The following is a 16775-nucleotide window of genomic DNA, read 5'->3' on the forward strand; positions in this document are numbered from 1 at the left end:
TCTTGTACATTATGGCAAATAGGACTACAGTGTTACTGTATTTAAAAATATGCTCTACAAAGTGCATCATGAGTTCTCCCTCTGCCTCTATCTATCTATCTATCTATCTATCTATCTATCTATCTATCTATCTATCTATCTATCTATCTATCTATCTATCTATCTATCTATCTATCTATCTATCTATCTATCTATCTATCTATCTATCTATCTATCTATCTATCTTTATGTCTGTCTGTCTGTCTGCTGTACATTTTACATTCTTCCTTGGCCCAATACGTACCTGCTACGTATATGGAAAGAACTCTGATGAGACACGAAACACAATAATTGACAAATATATTGGATGATAAATTTGTAAATTGGACTCTGAATGAGTCAGTGCGTGCCTCACCAGCCATAAAACTAGAGGGGAAAACTTGCTTTTCTGTAAGAAGTGTTGCTTTCAGTATTTGTCCATCAGAGGGCAGTGTTCACTATATTGCAAAGGTATCTATCCTCACTATTCATCACTGGTTGTAAAATAATTTAATCTGAACATTTACAACTGCAACTTTGATCGTGTATTATCATCAATATGTTGAGTCATTTAAAAATCAATAGTTACACTTGAACTGTTTCATCACGATGATGTGTAATATTGTGTCATTACATTTTAATAACTTGTTAAAATATCATTGTGACCTGATGGAAAACAAAACATTAATGGAATAAGAAATTACAGATATTAAATACAGATCTATTAGATGGAAAGGTCCAGTGTGGATTCCAACACAGTCCCTGACACAATTTTTTTTTTTTTTTTTTTGTACTACGGGATGAAAAGGGAACTTCATCTCTGTCTCAGAATCCCAATCCATCAGTGAGGTCCTGCCATCCTTACATCCTATGCCCTGGAGGTTCCAATGTAACTTCTCTAAAGAGTCCTAGTATCTCATAAAGTGCTAATAGTGTTGTTGGTCTGAGCAGCTGAGAACATGGCTCCGATTCTGGAAAAGTAATTTAAAAAGATGCTGACCTAACATTTGTTTGTTTGTTTAGGCAGATGCAGTTTATTTCCTTATATTTTGAGCTTGTGCAATAGATACTGACCTTTTCTGTAGGTTTCTGCTTGTGTCAACACAGATTTGTTTTAAACTGAGTGTTAGAGGTAACACAAAAGAAACAGTTTCAAACATTTGTTGTGCACTCCAGTCACGACACCTGTTAATTATACAAACTATGATGTTCATGTATTGTGTTGTAATTTTTATGTTTGTCTGGTTGAATCCAGATAGTCATTAAAAATAATAAGGAACAAGGTATAAGTCTGCAAGCTGCAGATTTTTTCATGCAGCTGGCAGGAATTATTCTGATGTCACAAGCTATTGTATACTTCTGTTGCAGTTCTGCAGTTTACCATTGTTGTTTTTTTCTTGTTGGTATCCTAAAATAGATCCTGATTGGCAGTGAACTTCGTCCAGTTGAACGTATCAAAAACACTGATGATTACATCCTGCTTCAAAGCGGTGATGTATTGAAATTGTCAGTGTTTGTGTGTTCGTCTGTTAGTCTACCAAAAAAAACAAAAAAACAAAAACATTACTCGGGCAGCAAAGGGGATGAAAATAAGATGATGACCTTGACCTTGAGAAAACTAGGACAAAGTCAAATTTCAACTTTTGTACTCTTAGGAACCGGATAAGAAAGACGAGGGAGAAGGCCAGTGTGAGTAAGACCATAGATCAAAGCTTGTGCTTTGATCAATGACAGTAGATCAGAGCACTAGCTTTGATCCTTGACCTATGCAAGCAGGTCAGGGTAAAATTTTGAATTCAGGTGAAAGCAGACTTCAGGATTCTGTTTGCCATGTTGTGGGATGTTGCAGTCTGACTGCCTTGATTCTAGTTTTAGTTGGGTTCCTAATCCTACAAACAACTTTCAACAAATTTTTCGGTACCTAGTCACGGATTTTCAAGAGGTCAAAAACTTCGGTGTCTTCAACAGCTCTCTAAAACTTTACAAAACATCAGCTCCGTTTTTAAAGTAAGTTTAAATCAGCTTATATCAGCCCCCAAACTTTGGAACTCCCTGTGCTTTCACTTCCTTTTGAAAGCCCTCTTTTATCCATTGTTTTATTGTATTTACTGTACATATGGAGTATTGTATATTTTATCTGTAATTTCAAGACATGTGTACTGTTTTGTCTTACCTGCTATACCCGTAAAGCACTTTGGGACAGCTGTTGTGTGTTTAGATGTGTTATACAAATTAAATGACTTAAGTTAACTCAAACTGAGGTAGGAAAAAAAAGTTCTCCACTGCCATACCAATTGAACTATTGCACCTCAAACTGAAACAATTAACCTTTATTTCAAGTTGTAAAACATTAGAAGAAACAGTAAGAATCACACACAAAAAATAAATAAGTTACAATATTAGAGGCACTTTTTCCTATTCATAACATATAAATGTTAGCAATAACATTAGCAGACATAAACAGTTTGGAGTCCAACTCATTTCATGTTTTGGTAAATTGTAACATTCATTCATTATTTAAGTAAATATAAAATCATCTTGTTCAACGTGACATGAACCTCGAGGACATTTTGCACAACTTCCTAAATGACTTCATAGTGCAAAAATAGTGAATCATCTATGTTCCCATTATCAGTATCACCAATGAGCACCAACAAATTTGAAGTTCTTGCTGAACTGACAATTTTGTTCTAAGCACCGGCAGAGCAACAACATAGTCGCTTCAGCTGCATTAATGTAAAAAGCTGGGGGGCAAAAGAATTTCACTTTCTCTTCGACATGGTAAAAAAAAAAAGAACAATGGAAATTAGAGTGCAAAAGGTCCCCAGCGTTGTGAAATTCAAAGATTCACACTTGTTAGTTTCACAAGTGCTGTTGACTTATGTTCATCGTCACAGCATTGACTTGAGTGATTTAATATATAAGATAATGAATATCCAGCTAAAAGCGTCAATTTGCCACTTTCAAAAGGTGGAAATTCTACTTGTGTTCACTTATCTGTCATGTCAATAGGTACGTCCTAGAGCTCACAGTCCCTGTGGCCTTGTACCATGAAACTATTATCAGTTTATTGTTGAAGCCAGGAGGAAAAGTTCACCAGGACAGGCCAGAGAACCAGAAAACTTCTGGTGCCAAAGTAAAAACAGATAACATTTTCAATCAAAACAAAATCAACTGAACCACATTTCATCACGTTCTTCATCAAATGCACCATACTGTTATGAATCTTCATACTGCACTCTCAGAGCAACATAAATAAAAGTGCTCGCAATGGCAAATAAGGAAACCTTTTCCTGACTCGCATTTATTTTATCGCAATAAACAAGTCTGATTGTGAAATGCAGAAGAATGAGAGCAATCACATGATCCTGATTCTGGCTGATTCGAATCCAGGTCATGGGTTTACACTTGACAGCAGACAGCAGATGGGAGGCAGAATACACCTTGGATAGGTCACCAGGGTCACACATGGACATACAAACACCCAATTACTCTCACAGTAATACCTACAGTAAATTTAGCATAACCAATTCACCTAAACTGCATGTTTTTGGAGGTGGGAGGAAGCCGGAGAACCTGGACAAAACCCACACAGACACGGGGAGAACATGCAAACTCCAGACCGAAAGGCCACAGGTTTATTCGAACCAGGTTCCTTCTTGCTGTGGGTCAACAGGCCAACCGACTGCACCAGTTGGTTGGCCTGTGTGTTGTATAACATTACTGCTGCATAACCTTACTGCAGAACTTCAGGACAACTTGTATCTTTTATTGCTCACAGACAGGTGAAGTGCTTTGGTATCAGTGTTGTGCAGCAACTATGACCTTTATAACCCATTTATTGTACTCACTAATTTAAAGTCCAAAAGTACACAAAAGTCACAAAAGCTTGAAAGGTCTTCCTTCAAATAGTATACATTAACAAACCATTAAACAAAAAAGCAAACATAAAATATTATCGTATATGTATAAATAAAACCATCTTACATCTTGGCCTTCAGTGGTACGATGTGAAGTGAGTGGAGGAACGTGTTCAGGGTGGTCAAATACTCTTGCTCGTGCCTCTTCAGGTGACCTGCATGTGTCGATTCTTCCCACTTCTTTCCTGTAACTTCAATCCCCTGGTTGTGCAAATGACCAATTAGTTCCTCAATAGCTAGATAGTCACTCATAGGATCGTTCTCGCAAAAGAAGAAAAGTGCAGGAGCTCTGACTGGACTGTTTCGAAATGTATCGATGCACAGATCAAAGTGGTCTGCTGTCTGGTGCCTGAAGATGCTGAAGTATGCTAGAGCTGCATTTTTGAGCAGCGTCTCCAACCGTGGATACACAGTCTTCCCAAGACCTGAACAGAGAGGACAACACTTAATTCACTTCTAGTCATACATTATAAACTTACAATCTGTTCAGTGTCTCCTTTTCCTTTCAGCTTTTCCCTTCAGGGGTCGCCGCAGCGAATCATTGTCTCCATCTAACCCTGTCTTCTGCATCCTCTTCTCTCACACCAACTACCTTCATGTCCTCTTTCACTACATCCATAAACCTCGTCTTTGGTGTTCCTCTAGGCCTCCTGCCTGGCAGTTCAAAACTCAGCATCCTTCTACCAATATGTTCACTACCTCTCCCCTGGACATGTCCAAACCATCTCAGTCTGGCCTCTCTGACTTTATCTCCAAAACCTCTAAGCTGTCCCTCTGATGTACTCATTCCTGATCCTATCCTTCCTGGTCACTCCCAGAGAGAACCTCAGCATCTTCATCTCTGCTACCTCTAGCTCTGACTCCTGTCTTTTCCTCAGTGACACAGTCTCTAAACCAAACAACACCACAGTTTTGTACACCTTTCCTTTCATTTTAGCTGAAACTCTTCTATCACACATCACACCTGACACTTTTCTCCACCCGTTCCATCCTGCCTGTACACGCTTCTCCACCTCTTTTCCACATTCTCCATTGCTCTGGACTGTTGACCCTAAGTACTTAAAATCCTCCACCTTCTTGATCTTTTCTCCCTGTAACCTCACTCTTCCACTTGGGTCCCTCTCATTCACACACATGTACTCTGTCTTACTGCGGCTAACCTTCATTCCTCTCCTTTCCAGGACAAACCTCCACCTCTCTAGCTTCTCCTCCACCTGTTCCCTGCTCTCACTGCAGATCACAATGTCATCTGCAAACATCATAGTCCTTGGAGATTCCTGTCTAACCTCGTCTGTCAGCCTGTCCATCACCATAGCGAACAAGAAGGGGTTCGGAGCTGATCCCTGATGCAGTCCCACCTCCACCTTGAACTCCTGTCACACCTACAGCACACCTCACCACTGTCTTACAGTCCTCATACATGTCCTGCACCGTTCTAACATACTTCTCTGCCACTCGTTGACATGAACCATACTGCTGCTCACAAACCCTCACTTCTGCCCTTAGTCTAGCTTCCACTACTCTTTCCCATAACTTCATTGTATGGCTCATCAGCTTTATTCCTCTATAGTTACCAAAACTCTGCCCATCTCCCTTGTTATTAAAAATGGGCACCAGCACACTTCTCCTCCATTTCTCATGCATCTTCTCACTATCTAAGATCCTGTTGAACAACCCAGTCAGAAACTCTACTGCCAACTCTGCTAGACACTTCCAAACCTCCACAAGTATATCATCAGGACCGACTGCCTTTCCAGTCTTCATCCTCTTCAATGCCCTCCTCACTTCATCCTGACTAATCTTAGCTACTTCCTGGTCCACAACAGTCACCTCCTCTAGTCTTTGTTCTCTCTCATTTTCCATGTTCATCAACTCTTCAAAGTACTCTTTCCATCTTCCCATTACACTACTGGCACCTGTCAATAGACTTCCATCCCTATCCTTAATCACCCTAACCTGCTGCACGTCCTTCCCATTTCTGCCTCTCTGTCTTGCCAACCGGTATAGATCAGTCTCTCCCTCCTTACTGTCCAACCTAGCATACAAGTCATCATAAGCTTCTTGTTTGGCCTTTGCTACCTCTACCTTCACCTTACGCTGAATCTCCCTGTACTCCTGTCTACTCTCCTCAGTCCTCTCAGTGTCCCACTTCTTCTTAGCTAATCTCTTTCTCTGTATACACTCCTGTACCTCCTCATTCCACCACCAAGTCTCCTTATCTACTTTCCTTCCAGATGACATACCAAGTACTCTCCTACATGTCTCCCTGATCACATTAGCTGTAGTTATCCAGTCATCTGGCAGCACCTCCTGACCACCCAGAGCCTGTCTTAACTCCTTCCTAAAAGTCATGCAACACTCTTCCTTTTTCAGCTTCCACCATTTCGTCTTCTGCTCTGCCTTTGCCCTCTTCATCTTCCTCACCACCAGACTCATCCTACACACCACCATCCTATGCTGTTTGGTTACACTCTCGCCTACTACTACTATGAAGTCTGCCCCAATGACAACTCTCTCACTTCTAGGTATGCTCTGCATCACTTCATCAAAGTCCAACCAGAATTTTTCCTTCTCCTCCAGCTCACATCCTACCTTTGGAGCAAACCCACTAACAAAATTGAACATCACACCTTCGATTTCTAGCTTCAGACTCATCACTCTAGCTGACACTCTTTTTACCTCCAGGACATTCCTATCAAACTCCTACTTCAAGATAACTCCTACTCCATTTCTCTTCCTATCTACACTATGATAGAACAACTTGAACCCTGCTCCTAAACTTCTAGCTTTGCTACCTTTCCACCTGGTCTCCTGGACACACAGTATGTCTACCTTCCTTCTCTGCATCATGTCAAACAACTCTCTACCTTTTCCTGTCATAGTTCCAACATTCAATATCCCTACTCTCAGTCCTATACTCTTGGCGTTCCTCTTCTCACCTCTTCCTACGATCACACTTTCCTCCTCTCTTTATGGGTATTAATGAAAAGGAAATTAACAAATATATAAAATAATAAAAAATAGTCACCTATGGCCATCATTTCCAAAGAACCCACCACCAAGCTGTCAAATATTTGTCCTTTGATCCTCTGTGTGAGAGCTTGATATTTCTGTTTGTCCCGGGACATCTGGAACAACAGCTGGGAATATGTAAAGCCACCGATGGAGAAGGCATGGACAAGCAGAGGACGGGAGATGAATCGTTCGCTGTGAAGCACCTCCAGCAACTTCAGTCCTTCATTTAAACCCCATTGGGGCCACAGGAAATTTTTGACCTTGTGTAAAGTAAACAAATAGATGTTCGTGAAGTCCCTCAAATCAATGTGGCTTTGCGTGATTTCTAAATGTCACTACAATAGACTTTGTTTGAGATGAAAATAAAATGCAAATACCTCATTGCATAGCTGACACACATTTCTATTATACTGTTATAACATTATCAAACACAAAAAGTCAGTTACAATATCTTACCTCACTCTCCACTACAAGCACATCGCAGCCGGCACGGAAGTAAATGTCACAGTATTTCTGCACAGCTTGAGGACGAGAACCCAACCATGGCAGCAGCAGCATCAAGGGCTTACTTTCTCCATAGATTTGGGTCTGACGGTCCAAAACTAGAGATGAGGATTCACTGATGTAGAAAGTGACATTCTTACTAAGACGCTGTGCCGTGATGCCCAGACTCATGACTGTTCTTGCCAACATTGCAGCTGTGCTCATAGATTCCTGCATTGTAAGTTTGAGATGAAAGTCATCAAAAAGAACAAAGACAGCAAAGGAAAATATAAGTAAAGAAACCTAACAGCAGGTGCACAAAATAATCACAGACACAAGTTGTTTTAAAGGACCATGACATATTGACATTGACATATTGACATTGACATATTGACATTGACCCGTGTTTAAAGTGAAACTATTTTACAGTTCATCGAGGACACGGGTTGCGTTTGTCCTTAAGCGCCCGGTGCGTGTTGGCAGAACGTAAACATGTTATCAACGCATTATGACCCTTTCGTTGATCGATTAAAATACCTCACAACGGAGTTCATTTCCCCGAAACACAGATCAGATCGGCCTCAGCAGACGCCGGGTGACGACGGAAAGATCACCCTCATTCAAGGAGATTAAGAAGTCAATGTGTCCCGTTTCCTGTGTACATGCGTTTCCAAGCCAAACCAGAGGTTAAAGGTAGTTAGTTACCTTGTAGTTTCGAATGTAGAAATCGGAAGTGCTAAAATTTTTTCTGAAGAGCAATATTATGCTTCCACAACCCTGGTTCCACTGGAATCGATCAACTTCTTACTTTAGTCGAGCCTTAGCGCAAAGCAAGCGATGTCTAACTTAAATATCCTCAGGCGGAGCTCCAGAAAGCGAGTTCTCCTTCTTCTGCGTGTCTGACTCTGGCTGCTAAACGCATTCACGGTGCACTACTGTCCCCACCCGGAAAAAACACGTCAGCGCAGGATAAGATCAGCGTCTGGAGGCTTCTTCTCACGCTGTTTACAAGATTATTCATTCATCTTCAAACCCGTTTCTTCCGCTTTCGGGAGTCACGGGGTACTGGAGCCTATCCCATCGGACTGGGGGTGAACTGGGGAACACTCCAGTGCTCTGGGAAGCCACGTGTACACACAGACAAACTCCCATGCACACGCTCACACCTTCCGACAATTTGGAAAGCTCAATTCACACATTAAAATTTCTGGACATGCGGAGCACTGGCGTTGCGCCCAGGGTGCGCCCACGCCCCTAATCGGCTGGGACAGGCTCCATCGACCTGCGACAGCGGACACTAGCGGGTATAGAAGGTGAATGAATTAATGAATGACACTGTACATTTAAAAACATTAGAAATTATGTATTGAGTGTTTTGAAGTAGAATCCAGGGTTGTCTTAAAACAGGACAAAGTAGACAAGTATAAAATATGTGTCAATTCAAATCATACATAGGTTGAGAAGAAATCCAACGTTATCATCAATGATAAAAGCAAACAATTTTAACACATACTTATCTTATATCTAGAGATCTGTCTACGGCACCGTTCAGACTACAGGTATATCAGATTTCCTTCCATATCTGATTTTTAGGGATGACGGTTCACACTGTTTTTAACAAGTGTCCAAATGGGATCTTGCTCTATACCGGTTGGCAAGACAGCGAGATAGAGATGGGAAGGACGTGCAGCAGGTTAGGGTGATTAAGGATAGGGATGGAAGTCTATTGACAGGTGCCAGTAGTGTGATGGGAAGATGGAAAGAGTACTTTGAAGAGTTGATGAACGTGGAAAATGAGAGAGAACAAAGACTAGAAGAGGTTACTGTTGTGGACCAGGATGTAGCAAAGATTAGTTAGGATGAAGTGAGGAGGGCATTGAAGAGGATGAAGAGTGGAAAGGCAGTCGGTCCTGATGATATACCTGTAGAGGTTTGGAAGTGTCTAGGAGAGGTGGCAGTAGAGTTTCTGACTGGGTTGTTCAACAGGATCTTAGATAGTGAGAAGATGCCTGAGGAATGGAGGAGAAGTGTGCTGGTGCCCATTTTTAAGAACAAGAGAGATGTGCAGAGTTGTGGCAACTACAGAGGAATAAAGCTGATGAGCCATACAATGAAGTTATGGGAGAGAGTAGTGGAAGCTAGACTAAGGGCAGAAGTGAACATTTGTGAGCAGCAGTATGGTTTCATGCCAAAAAAGAGTACTACAGATGCAGTATTTGCGTTGAGGATGTTGATAGAGAAGTACAGAGAAGGCCAGAGGGAGCTGCATTGTGTTTTTGTAGATCTGGAGAAAGCTTACGACAGGGTGCCCAGAGAGGAACTGTGGTATTGTATGAGGAAGTCTGGAGTGGCAGAGAAGTATGTCAGAGCAGTGCAGGACATGTATGAGGACTGTAAGACAGTGGTGAGGTGTGCTGTAGGTGTGACAGAGGAGTTCAAGGTGGAGGTGGGACTGCATCAGGGATCAGCTCTGAGCCCCTTCTTGTTCGCTATGGTGATGGACAGGCTGACAGACGAGGTTAGACAGGAATCTCCATGGACTATGATGTTTGCAGATGACATTGTGATCTGTAGTGAGAGCAGGGAACAGGTGGAGGAGAAGCTAGAGAGGTGGAGGTTTGTCCTGGAAAGGAGAGGAATGAAGGTTAGCCGCAGTAAGACAGAGTACATGTGTGTGAATGAGAGGAACCCAAGTGGAAGAGTGAGGTTACAGGGAGAAGAGATCAAGAAGGTGGAGGATTTTAAGTACTTAGGCTCAACAGTCCAGAGCAATGGAGAGTGTGGAAAAGAGGTGAAGAAGCGTGTACAGGCAGGATGGAACGGATGGAGGAAGGTGTCAGGTGTGATGTGTGATAGAAGAGTTTCAGGTAAAATGAAAGGAAAGGTGTACAAAACTGTGGTGAGACCAGCGATGTTGTTTGGTCTAGAGACAGTGTCACTGAAGAAAAGACAGGAGAGAGAGCTGGAGGTAGCAGAGATGAAGATGCTGAGGTTCTCTCTGGCAGTGACCAGGAAGGATAGGATCAGGAATGAGTACATCAGAGGGACAGCACATTTTAGAAGTTTTGGAGATAAAGTGAGAGAGGCCAGACTGAGATGGTTTGGACATGTCCAGAGGAGAGATAGTGAACATATTGGTAGACGGATGTTGAGTTTTGAACTGCCAGGCAGGAGGCCTAGAGGAAGACCAAAGAGGAGGTTTATGGATGTAGTGAGGGAAGACATGAAGGTAGTTGGTGTGAGAGAAGAGGATTCAAAGGACAGGGCTAGATGGAGGAAATTGATTCACTGTGGCGACCCCTGAAGGGAAAAGCCGAAAGGAAAAGAAGAAGAAGTTGTAAGTTGCACAAAATAGCATATATAAATAACTTGTTACTTTAATAAAGGATATTGGCTGTTTGGTCATTGGCACATGTGAGATATTTATGCATCACCCTTTTCATTTCCATTCCGTTATACACAGGCATACTAAATGCCACCAGAGGGATATTTGTGAGTGTACACACGAAACAGAATTAGACATAAGGTTCCTATGCAAACATAGGAGAGATATACTGAACACAGAGTTACAAACAAAAACTCATTCTTATAGGAGAATTAGAATGTCTTAACAGTAAAACTAGTGTCAAATCAGTGCAGCGGCACAGTGTGGGACAGCGGGGGTTGTCTCGAGTAGGTGTGGTCTGTCCCATGTGTCGACTGTCTGATAGAGAAAAGAGGGGCACAGCACAGAGTGTATGAAAGGACATAGAGCAGTACTCGACAAGACTGCAGGCATGCAGCAACACAGAGCAGCATTTGGATGAGCTGGCTGCAGCAGAGTGGGCTGCTGATGAGGTAAGAAAGCTAAAACAAACCAGCAATAGGAAAGCATTTCTGTTATTAATGTCTGTCCTTATGAATCGTTGCACTATGCTTTTATTGTGTGTATGACACAGGACATTATGAGAAGGATATAGGCTATAGGGTTTGATAGGTTATTTGAATTTCATCATTGAAAACACATGCAGAAATTAAAGCAGATATCCAATATCTGACTTGATGATGTCTTGAATGTGATTTCTCCCATTCTTTCTCTTGTGTTTTTAGGCATGAGATCCTCAGAAACCTGAGTTTCTAGGTCCATCAAAACGTATGACTGGATAATATTCTCAAAATGTGCACCATATGATATTGCAGTGGAGTTTGCAGACCCTTGCCATGTTCTCAACGTGGAATCTTTACCTTCTTCTCTCTACCTTCCGACTACTCTCTCTTCAAGTCAGAGCCATTATTGGAAAGGATGTCAAAGAGGTCCAACAACCAGATCATGACACACCAGTGCAGCACTTCGCAGGGCCATCACAGAAACCCAGTAGTTCTGGTTTAGTTGTGGGGAGTTCCAGTATTGGAAATGGGGATGCTAACTACCTGGCTCAGATTTTTAGCTGGCCAATATCATCATTTGAGGAGCCAGATAGACAAGATTTGATTGGTGAATATGGTGGTTTACAGGTCAGATCAGAGACTTCTCTGATGTACCCTAATGAGAAGGAACACATTATATTCAGATCCTCAGATACAACTGAAGATGAAGTGACCTCGGAGGGGAATTCATCCACAAAGCGACAGCAGATTTTAATATATCAGCAACCTGAAACCAGGACAGGATCTTCATTGCAATCTATACAAAGTAGGGAGAACCAGCTAGCCTTCCCAGACTTGCAGAATAAAAAGGCACATAGAAGTTTATCTTCTCTTCTACATGGCTCAAATCAAACTGATTACTCCACTACACCACTGTTTGTTGGATCTGAGCAGGGGCCTCTTCATCCAACTCCAACAATGGCCACCAGCAGTTGGGACTTGGCAACACGTCCTTCTGTTATTACACAAGGAAGTACACAAGACAGAATTTCCCCAGAGAAACCTGGAGATGGATTGATTGATAATACAGATGGTAATCTACAAACAGAAGTGATGAACATGGAGGAAGATGCAGGTAAGAGTCCTTCCTTCAAAGCAGTATGTTTTTTACCTCATCAATTGCAGTTCAAACTTAAGACCCATTGCAAATGGTAGGATTTGTAATGTGGAACCCATTTTGAATGTGATTTTTTTCAAGACTTTTTTAATTACAGTATGTGTGACTATGCTGACAGAAACACAATAAAACAGTTTGCTCCACTTTAGTCCCTGAAGTTTTTAATTCTTTAAATATTTCCCTGACCTCTCTTAGTCATTTAGAAAGAATCTATGATTTTCCTACAACCAGGCTAACAAATTTACAAAGGTTGCTGAAAATGTGGTTTACTCTTCAGCTCAGTATTTGTAATGAACACCCCCACAATGGCACACACTTGTCTAAGCAAATGATGTGTTGTGTCTACATTCATATGGAGGGGAGATCTTTCAACAGAAATGTGTGACAATTTTTCTTTTGTTTGTAAAGTCATCTCAGCATTTAACATCAGACACAATTTTCAGCATTTTTTTGGAGTAACTTCTAGATGTTATCTTAATGTATAATCTGTGTGATAAGAGCACTAACATGTTACTTATTAATTTATGTCTGTATTGATGTATTTATTTGTCTATTTGTACTGAACACAATGAGCATTCCAAATTGCATAGTAAGTTTCTTTGTTCTTTTCGAACTGGCACTTCCCTGCTAAGGGCGGGTGTGAAAAAGAAATAGGACACATCCCATTTGTAACCAGTAGAATCACTTATTCTGGTGGATCCTGGCAACTCATTCTGCACCTTGTTTCACTAGAAAACGAGTTGCTTACATTATTTATTGCTTATGCAATCAGCCAAGTATAACAGATACCTCTGCAGATTCTTGTAGAAGGAATTAAACTCAAAGTTTTTAGCACATTTTTACCATGCTTAATAATAGCCACACAAAATGAGAGCAGCAATGAGGTCAATAATGGCTAATCAGAAACCATCTCTCTGTATCTGCTACACACAAACACACACACACACACACACACACACACACACACACACACACACACACACACACACACACACACACACACACACACACACACACACACACACACACACACACAAACCGTTCGCTCATACTGCAGCTCTCTCTGTGACCCAGTTAGGCATTCCCAGTTAGAAGTTCACATTATTTGATCAGGGATTACCTTCACATATAACAGACTCTCTACTGGACTTTTTGGACAATAAAGGTCGCCTATATTTAACTTGATTTGTGTTCATTGTTCTTTATTGTTTTCATTCCATCTGAAGATTAATATTATTAAAGCTGCTCACTAATACCTAAAGTACAGAGCCATCCTCACAACAATGTGAGACTGTATTTTGGTCACATCAGGGTCTTGATCCAAATGCCATCATCAGCATGATAACATACTCATGATTACTAGGCCAGCTTGATTTGTTTGCATGGAATTCTTTCATTGTCATTTTTAGCATGAAAAGCAATATTTAAATATATATATATATATATATATATATATATATATATATATATATATATATATATATATATATATATATATATATATATATATATATATATATATATATATATATATATATATATATATATATATATATATATATAGTTATGTCTGTATTTACATTCTGGTTCTTTGCTGGCTCAACAGTTAACTTGGTTGTGTCATGTTTGATGTGCACAGATAACTCCAATGATGATGATCTGCTTGTCTCAAAGACTGGTGGCACACTATGGCTTGATGAGAACCTGGTTACAACTGCCATACCCTGCAAAGCATCAAACCTGTCATGGGCTCCCACCTACCCAGATGATTTTATTCCAGATGAGGCCCTCCTTCCCTCTCTGGCTCACAGCCCTGCCTTTTTTGTCCCTCTATATTCAGACTGGAACTCTGCCCTTGCCACATGGGGATTTGCCTGGGAAATACACATCTATGGCCTGGGGACTGTCTTCACAGGATTTGGCCTCATCTCTGTGGTCTGCTTGTTAGGTCTACCCCTGCGCTGCCCCCCAGGAATCCCATACCTCACACTGCTGCACTTTCTCCTCCTGACATTTACTGGGATACAAGCTTTTAATTTGCTTTATGATGCTTACAGTCATCAAGACCGTCTTCCTTTTCTGTATTCTGTCCTCCTATCTGAGCTTCCCTCCCCTTGTTTGATTTCAGCCTTCTCCCTGGCCATCCTGCTTCTGTCCTTGTGCTCACGTATGCATCTTACAGTTGCTAATTTTACCTCATTCCCAGGCTTGCCTAAGCCTTGCCTGTTGCTGTGTATGTCCTTGGTACATTTTATAGTCTCTTTGGGGTGTAGTGGCATGATACAGTTCTTTAAAGGCCTCCCCATTTTTATCCTGATATTCCCTCAGAGTGTGTTTGTATGTCTCGCCATCTTTCTCTCATGCTCCTACCTTATATTTTACTGCTTAATAAAAGTCAACACAAAACACATTTACAGACTGAATGACAATGGAGAGAGTGGAGGATCTCCTGAAAGGATGCAACCTGCAAGTTGCCCCTTTGCCAAAGTGGAAGACTGGGGTAGGGCAGCAGGAGCTGGAGTTGGGGCTTCACTGTGTTTACTAGGGTATGGAGGTCTGCAACTTTATGGGATCCTGCATTTTCTTGGTTTTGGAGGAGTGGATGGCTATGGGTTCCAACCTTGGCCATGGTGGGTGTACCAGGTGGGCTGCAGGCTCTGTGAAATTGGGGTGTGCCTAAGCTTGTCTCTAATTGGTACACATCCTCTGTTCTGTCACAATAGTTCCCCCATGAATAATATAACTCAACCTCGGCCAGGATCTTGGTCGCGCCTTTCCTGCAGCTCCCCCTCACAAGTAGTCACCTTGACCTCCCAGGCAGGTGTAAATTCTTCTGTCCTCTCCTTTCATGATTCCTTGTGTCAAAGTAAGCAGGAGAAGGTTGTGGTCTGTGATGTCATCACCAAGGGACAATCTGAGGCACTTCCTCTTTTCTCAATAGAGGAACCTCTTGGAAATGGCCTCAACTGTGTCCCCAAGTCCAGCCAAACCCAGAGCACATTATTGCCATTGCCCAAATCATCAAGTCCACCTCACAACCATGAAAATTATGAGTCTCAGCTATCATCGCTTGACAGCCTGAAACTGGATCCTGATTCTACTATGGACCTTCAGCCACCATCTCCTATAAACCTATCACAAAGCATTGACCAGGCTCTGTTCAGTGAAACCCTTTTCTCTCACAGTATCTTTGCTTTGCCCAAACCTTTTCATGCTTCTTCAAGTACTTCTTTGAGTTCTTCAAGCCAAAAATTTTCAAAACAAGAGCCTAGGTTTGTCGAAAACGCCCTTTATCATAGTTCTTCATGTGATAATGTGGATCAACATAATGGTTTTACCAGCTCAAGACCTTCTCAGGCAAATGTCTCTGTAACATCTCACAGCAAGCTACCATTGTCACCAGAGCATTTGGATTGGAAGGGGAGTGTCACTGGCTCAACTCAGGATTTGTGCAGCAATCCCAAGGAGAAGGCAAAGCTGCGGGCACATTCATGGGTCAACAGAGGTCAAAACTTTGTTCATAGCAGTCTTCCACGAGCAATTCCCCACCTTTCTTACCACAGGCATTACCGGACCCTAAGCTTAGTCTCTCCCAACAACCATGGAACTGGTCAGTTGGAAGGCACTAAACATTTGAGTGCAAGCAAACAACTAGAATGGGATCTCGCTGTACAGGCTGAGTTTGTAAATGTGTGCAAACAAATTGATGCTCTGAGTGTTTGCAGTGACACTATTGAATTGTAGAATTATATAAGATCAGCTCCAATTGGAAGGCACATGTCATTGAACAGAAAAATAATATTCTGATTAGATACACAAATTCCATTACGCAATATTAATTAAACAGCTGAATCTGATCTGGGAGTGGGCATTAATGTGTAGACCCAACTTATTTTCTATTTTTACTATAAGTACAAAATATAACTACAGTGCACCCTCGTGACTAGCGGTTAATGCAGGAATCACACGCAAATTCCACGATATAGCAACAAACTATTTATCTTATTATTTACGGTTATTTAAACGTTTATGAACACTCCCCATACTAGTATTAAACCACCATCTATCTGTATTACCTCCTCCAACTCGCTTATTGACTTATTATTGATTTTTGTGTCTCATGGAAATCCAGGTCTCACAGAACGTAGCGCACTTCTGGAAGCTGTCAGCCGATAGAATGTACGGTATCACGTGACTGTCTATCAAAAATCTGCGATGAGATGAAGTCACATAGTGTTAATGCGCAGATGTACGAGGGCACACTGTATTTTGTTTTACATGCACACACACACGCACGCATGCACGCACGCACGCAC

General features: G+C 41.5%; 2 protein-coding genes across 3 annotated transcripts; one reads left to right on the forward strand and one right to left on the reverse strand.

Annotated features, from left to right (window-relative positions):
- Positions 1-2332: 2332 nt before the first annotated feature.
- si:dkey-5i3.5 (uncharacterized protein LOC565091 homolog) lies at positions 2333-8316 on the reverse strand. 2 transcript variants are annotated; one of them, XM_068313087.1, is made up of 4 exons: positions 8142-8316; positions 7410-7667; positions 6967-7213; positions 2333-4363 (listed from the first exon to the last, which is right to left on the reverse strand). In XM_068313087.1, the coding sequence occupies exons 2-4, from the start codon at positions 7659-7661 to the stop codon at positions 4002-4004; spliced, it is 861 nt and encodes a 286-aa protein (XP_068169188.1). In that variant the 5' UTR covers positions 7662-7667; positions 8142-8316; the 3' UTR covers positions 2333-4001. The 2 variants fall into 2 exon arrangements, with proteins under 2 accessions (XP_068169188.1, XP_068169189.1); XM_068313088.1 differs by having other exon boundaries at positions 7974-8316.
- A 2880-nt stretch (positions 8317-11196) lies between these two features.
- prrt4a (proline rich transmembrane protein 4a) lies at positions 11197-16685 on the forward strand. The gene is made up of 3 exons (XM_068312870.1): positions 11197-11273; positions 11526-12417; positions 14099-16685. Exons 2-3 carry the CDS (start codon positions 11604-11606, stop codon positions 16201-16203), a joined length of 2919 nt encoding a protein of 972 aa, XP_068168971.1. The 5' UTR covers positions 11197-11273; positions 11526-11603; the 3' UTR covers positions 16204-16685.
- Positions 16686-16775: the final 90 nt, after the last annotated feature.

The sequence above is a fragment of the Antennarius striatus genome, chromosome 4, assembly GCF_040054535.1.
Source record: "Antennarius striatus isolate MH-2024 chromosome 4, ASM4005453v1, whole genome shotgun sequence".
Taxonomy (NCBI): Eukaryota; Metazoa; Chordata; class Actinopteri; order Lophiiformes; family Antennariidae; genus Antennarius; species Antennarius striatus.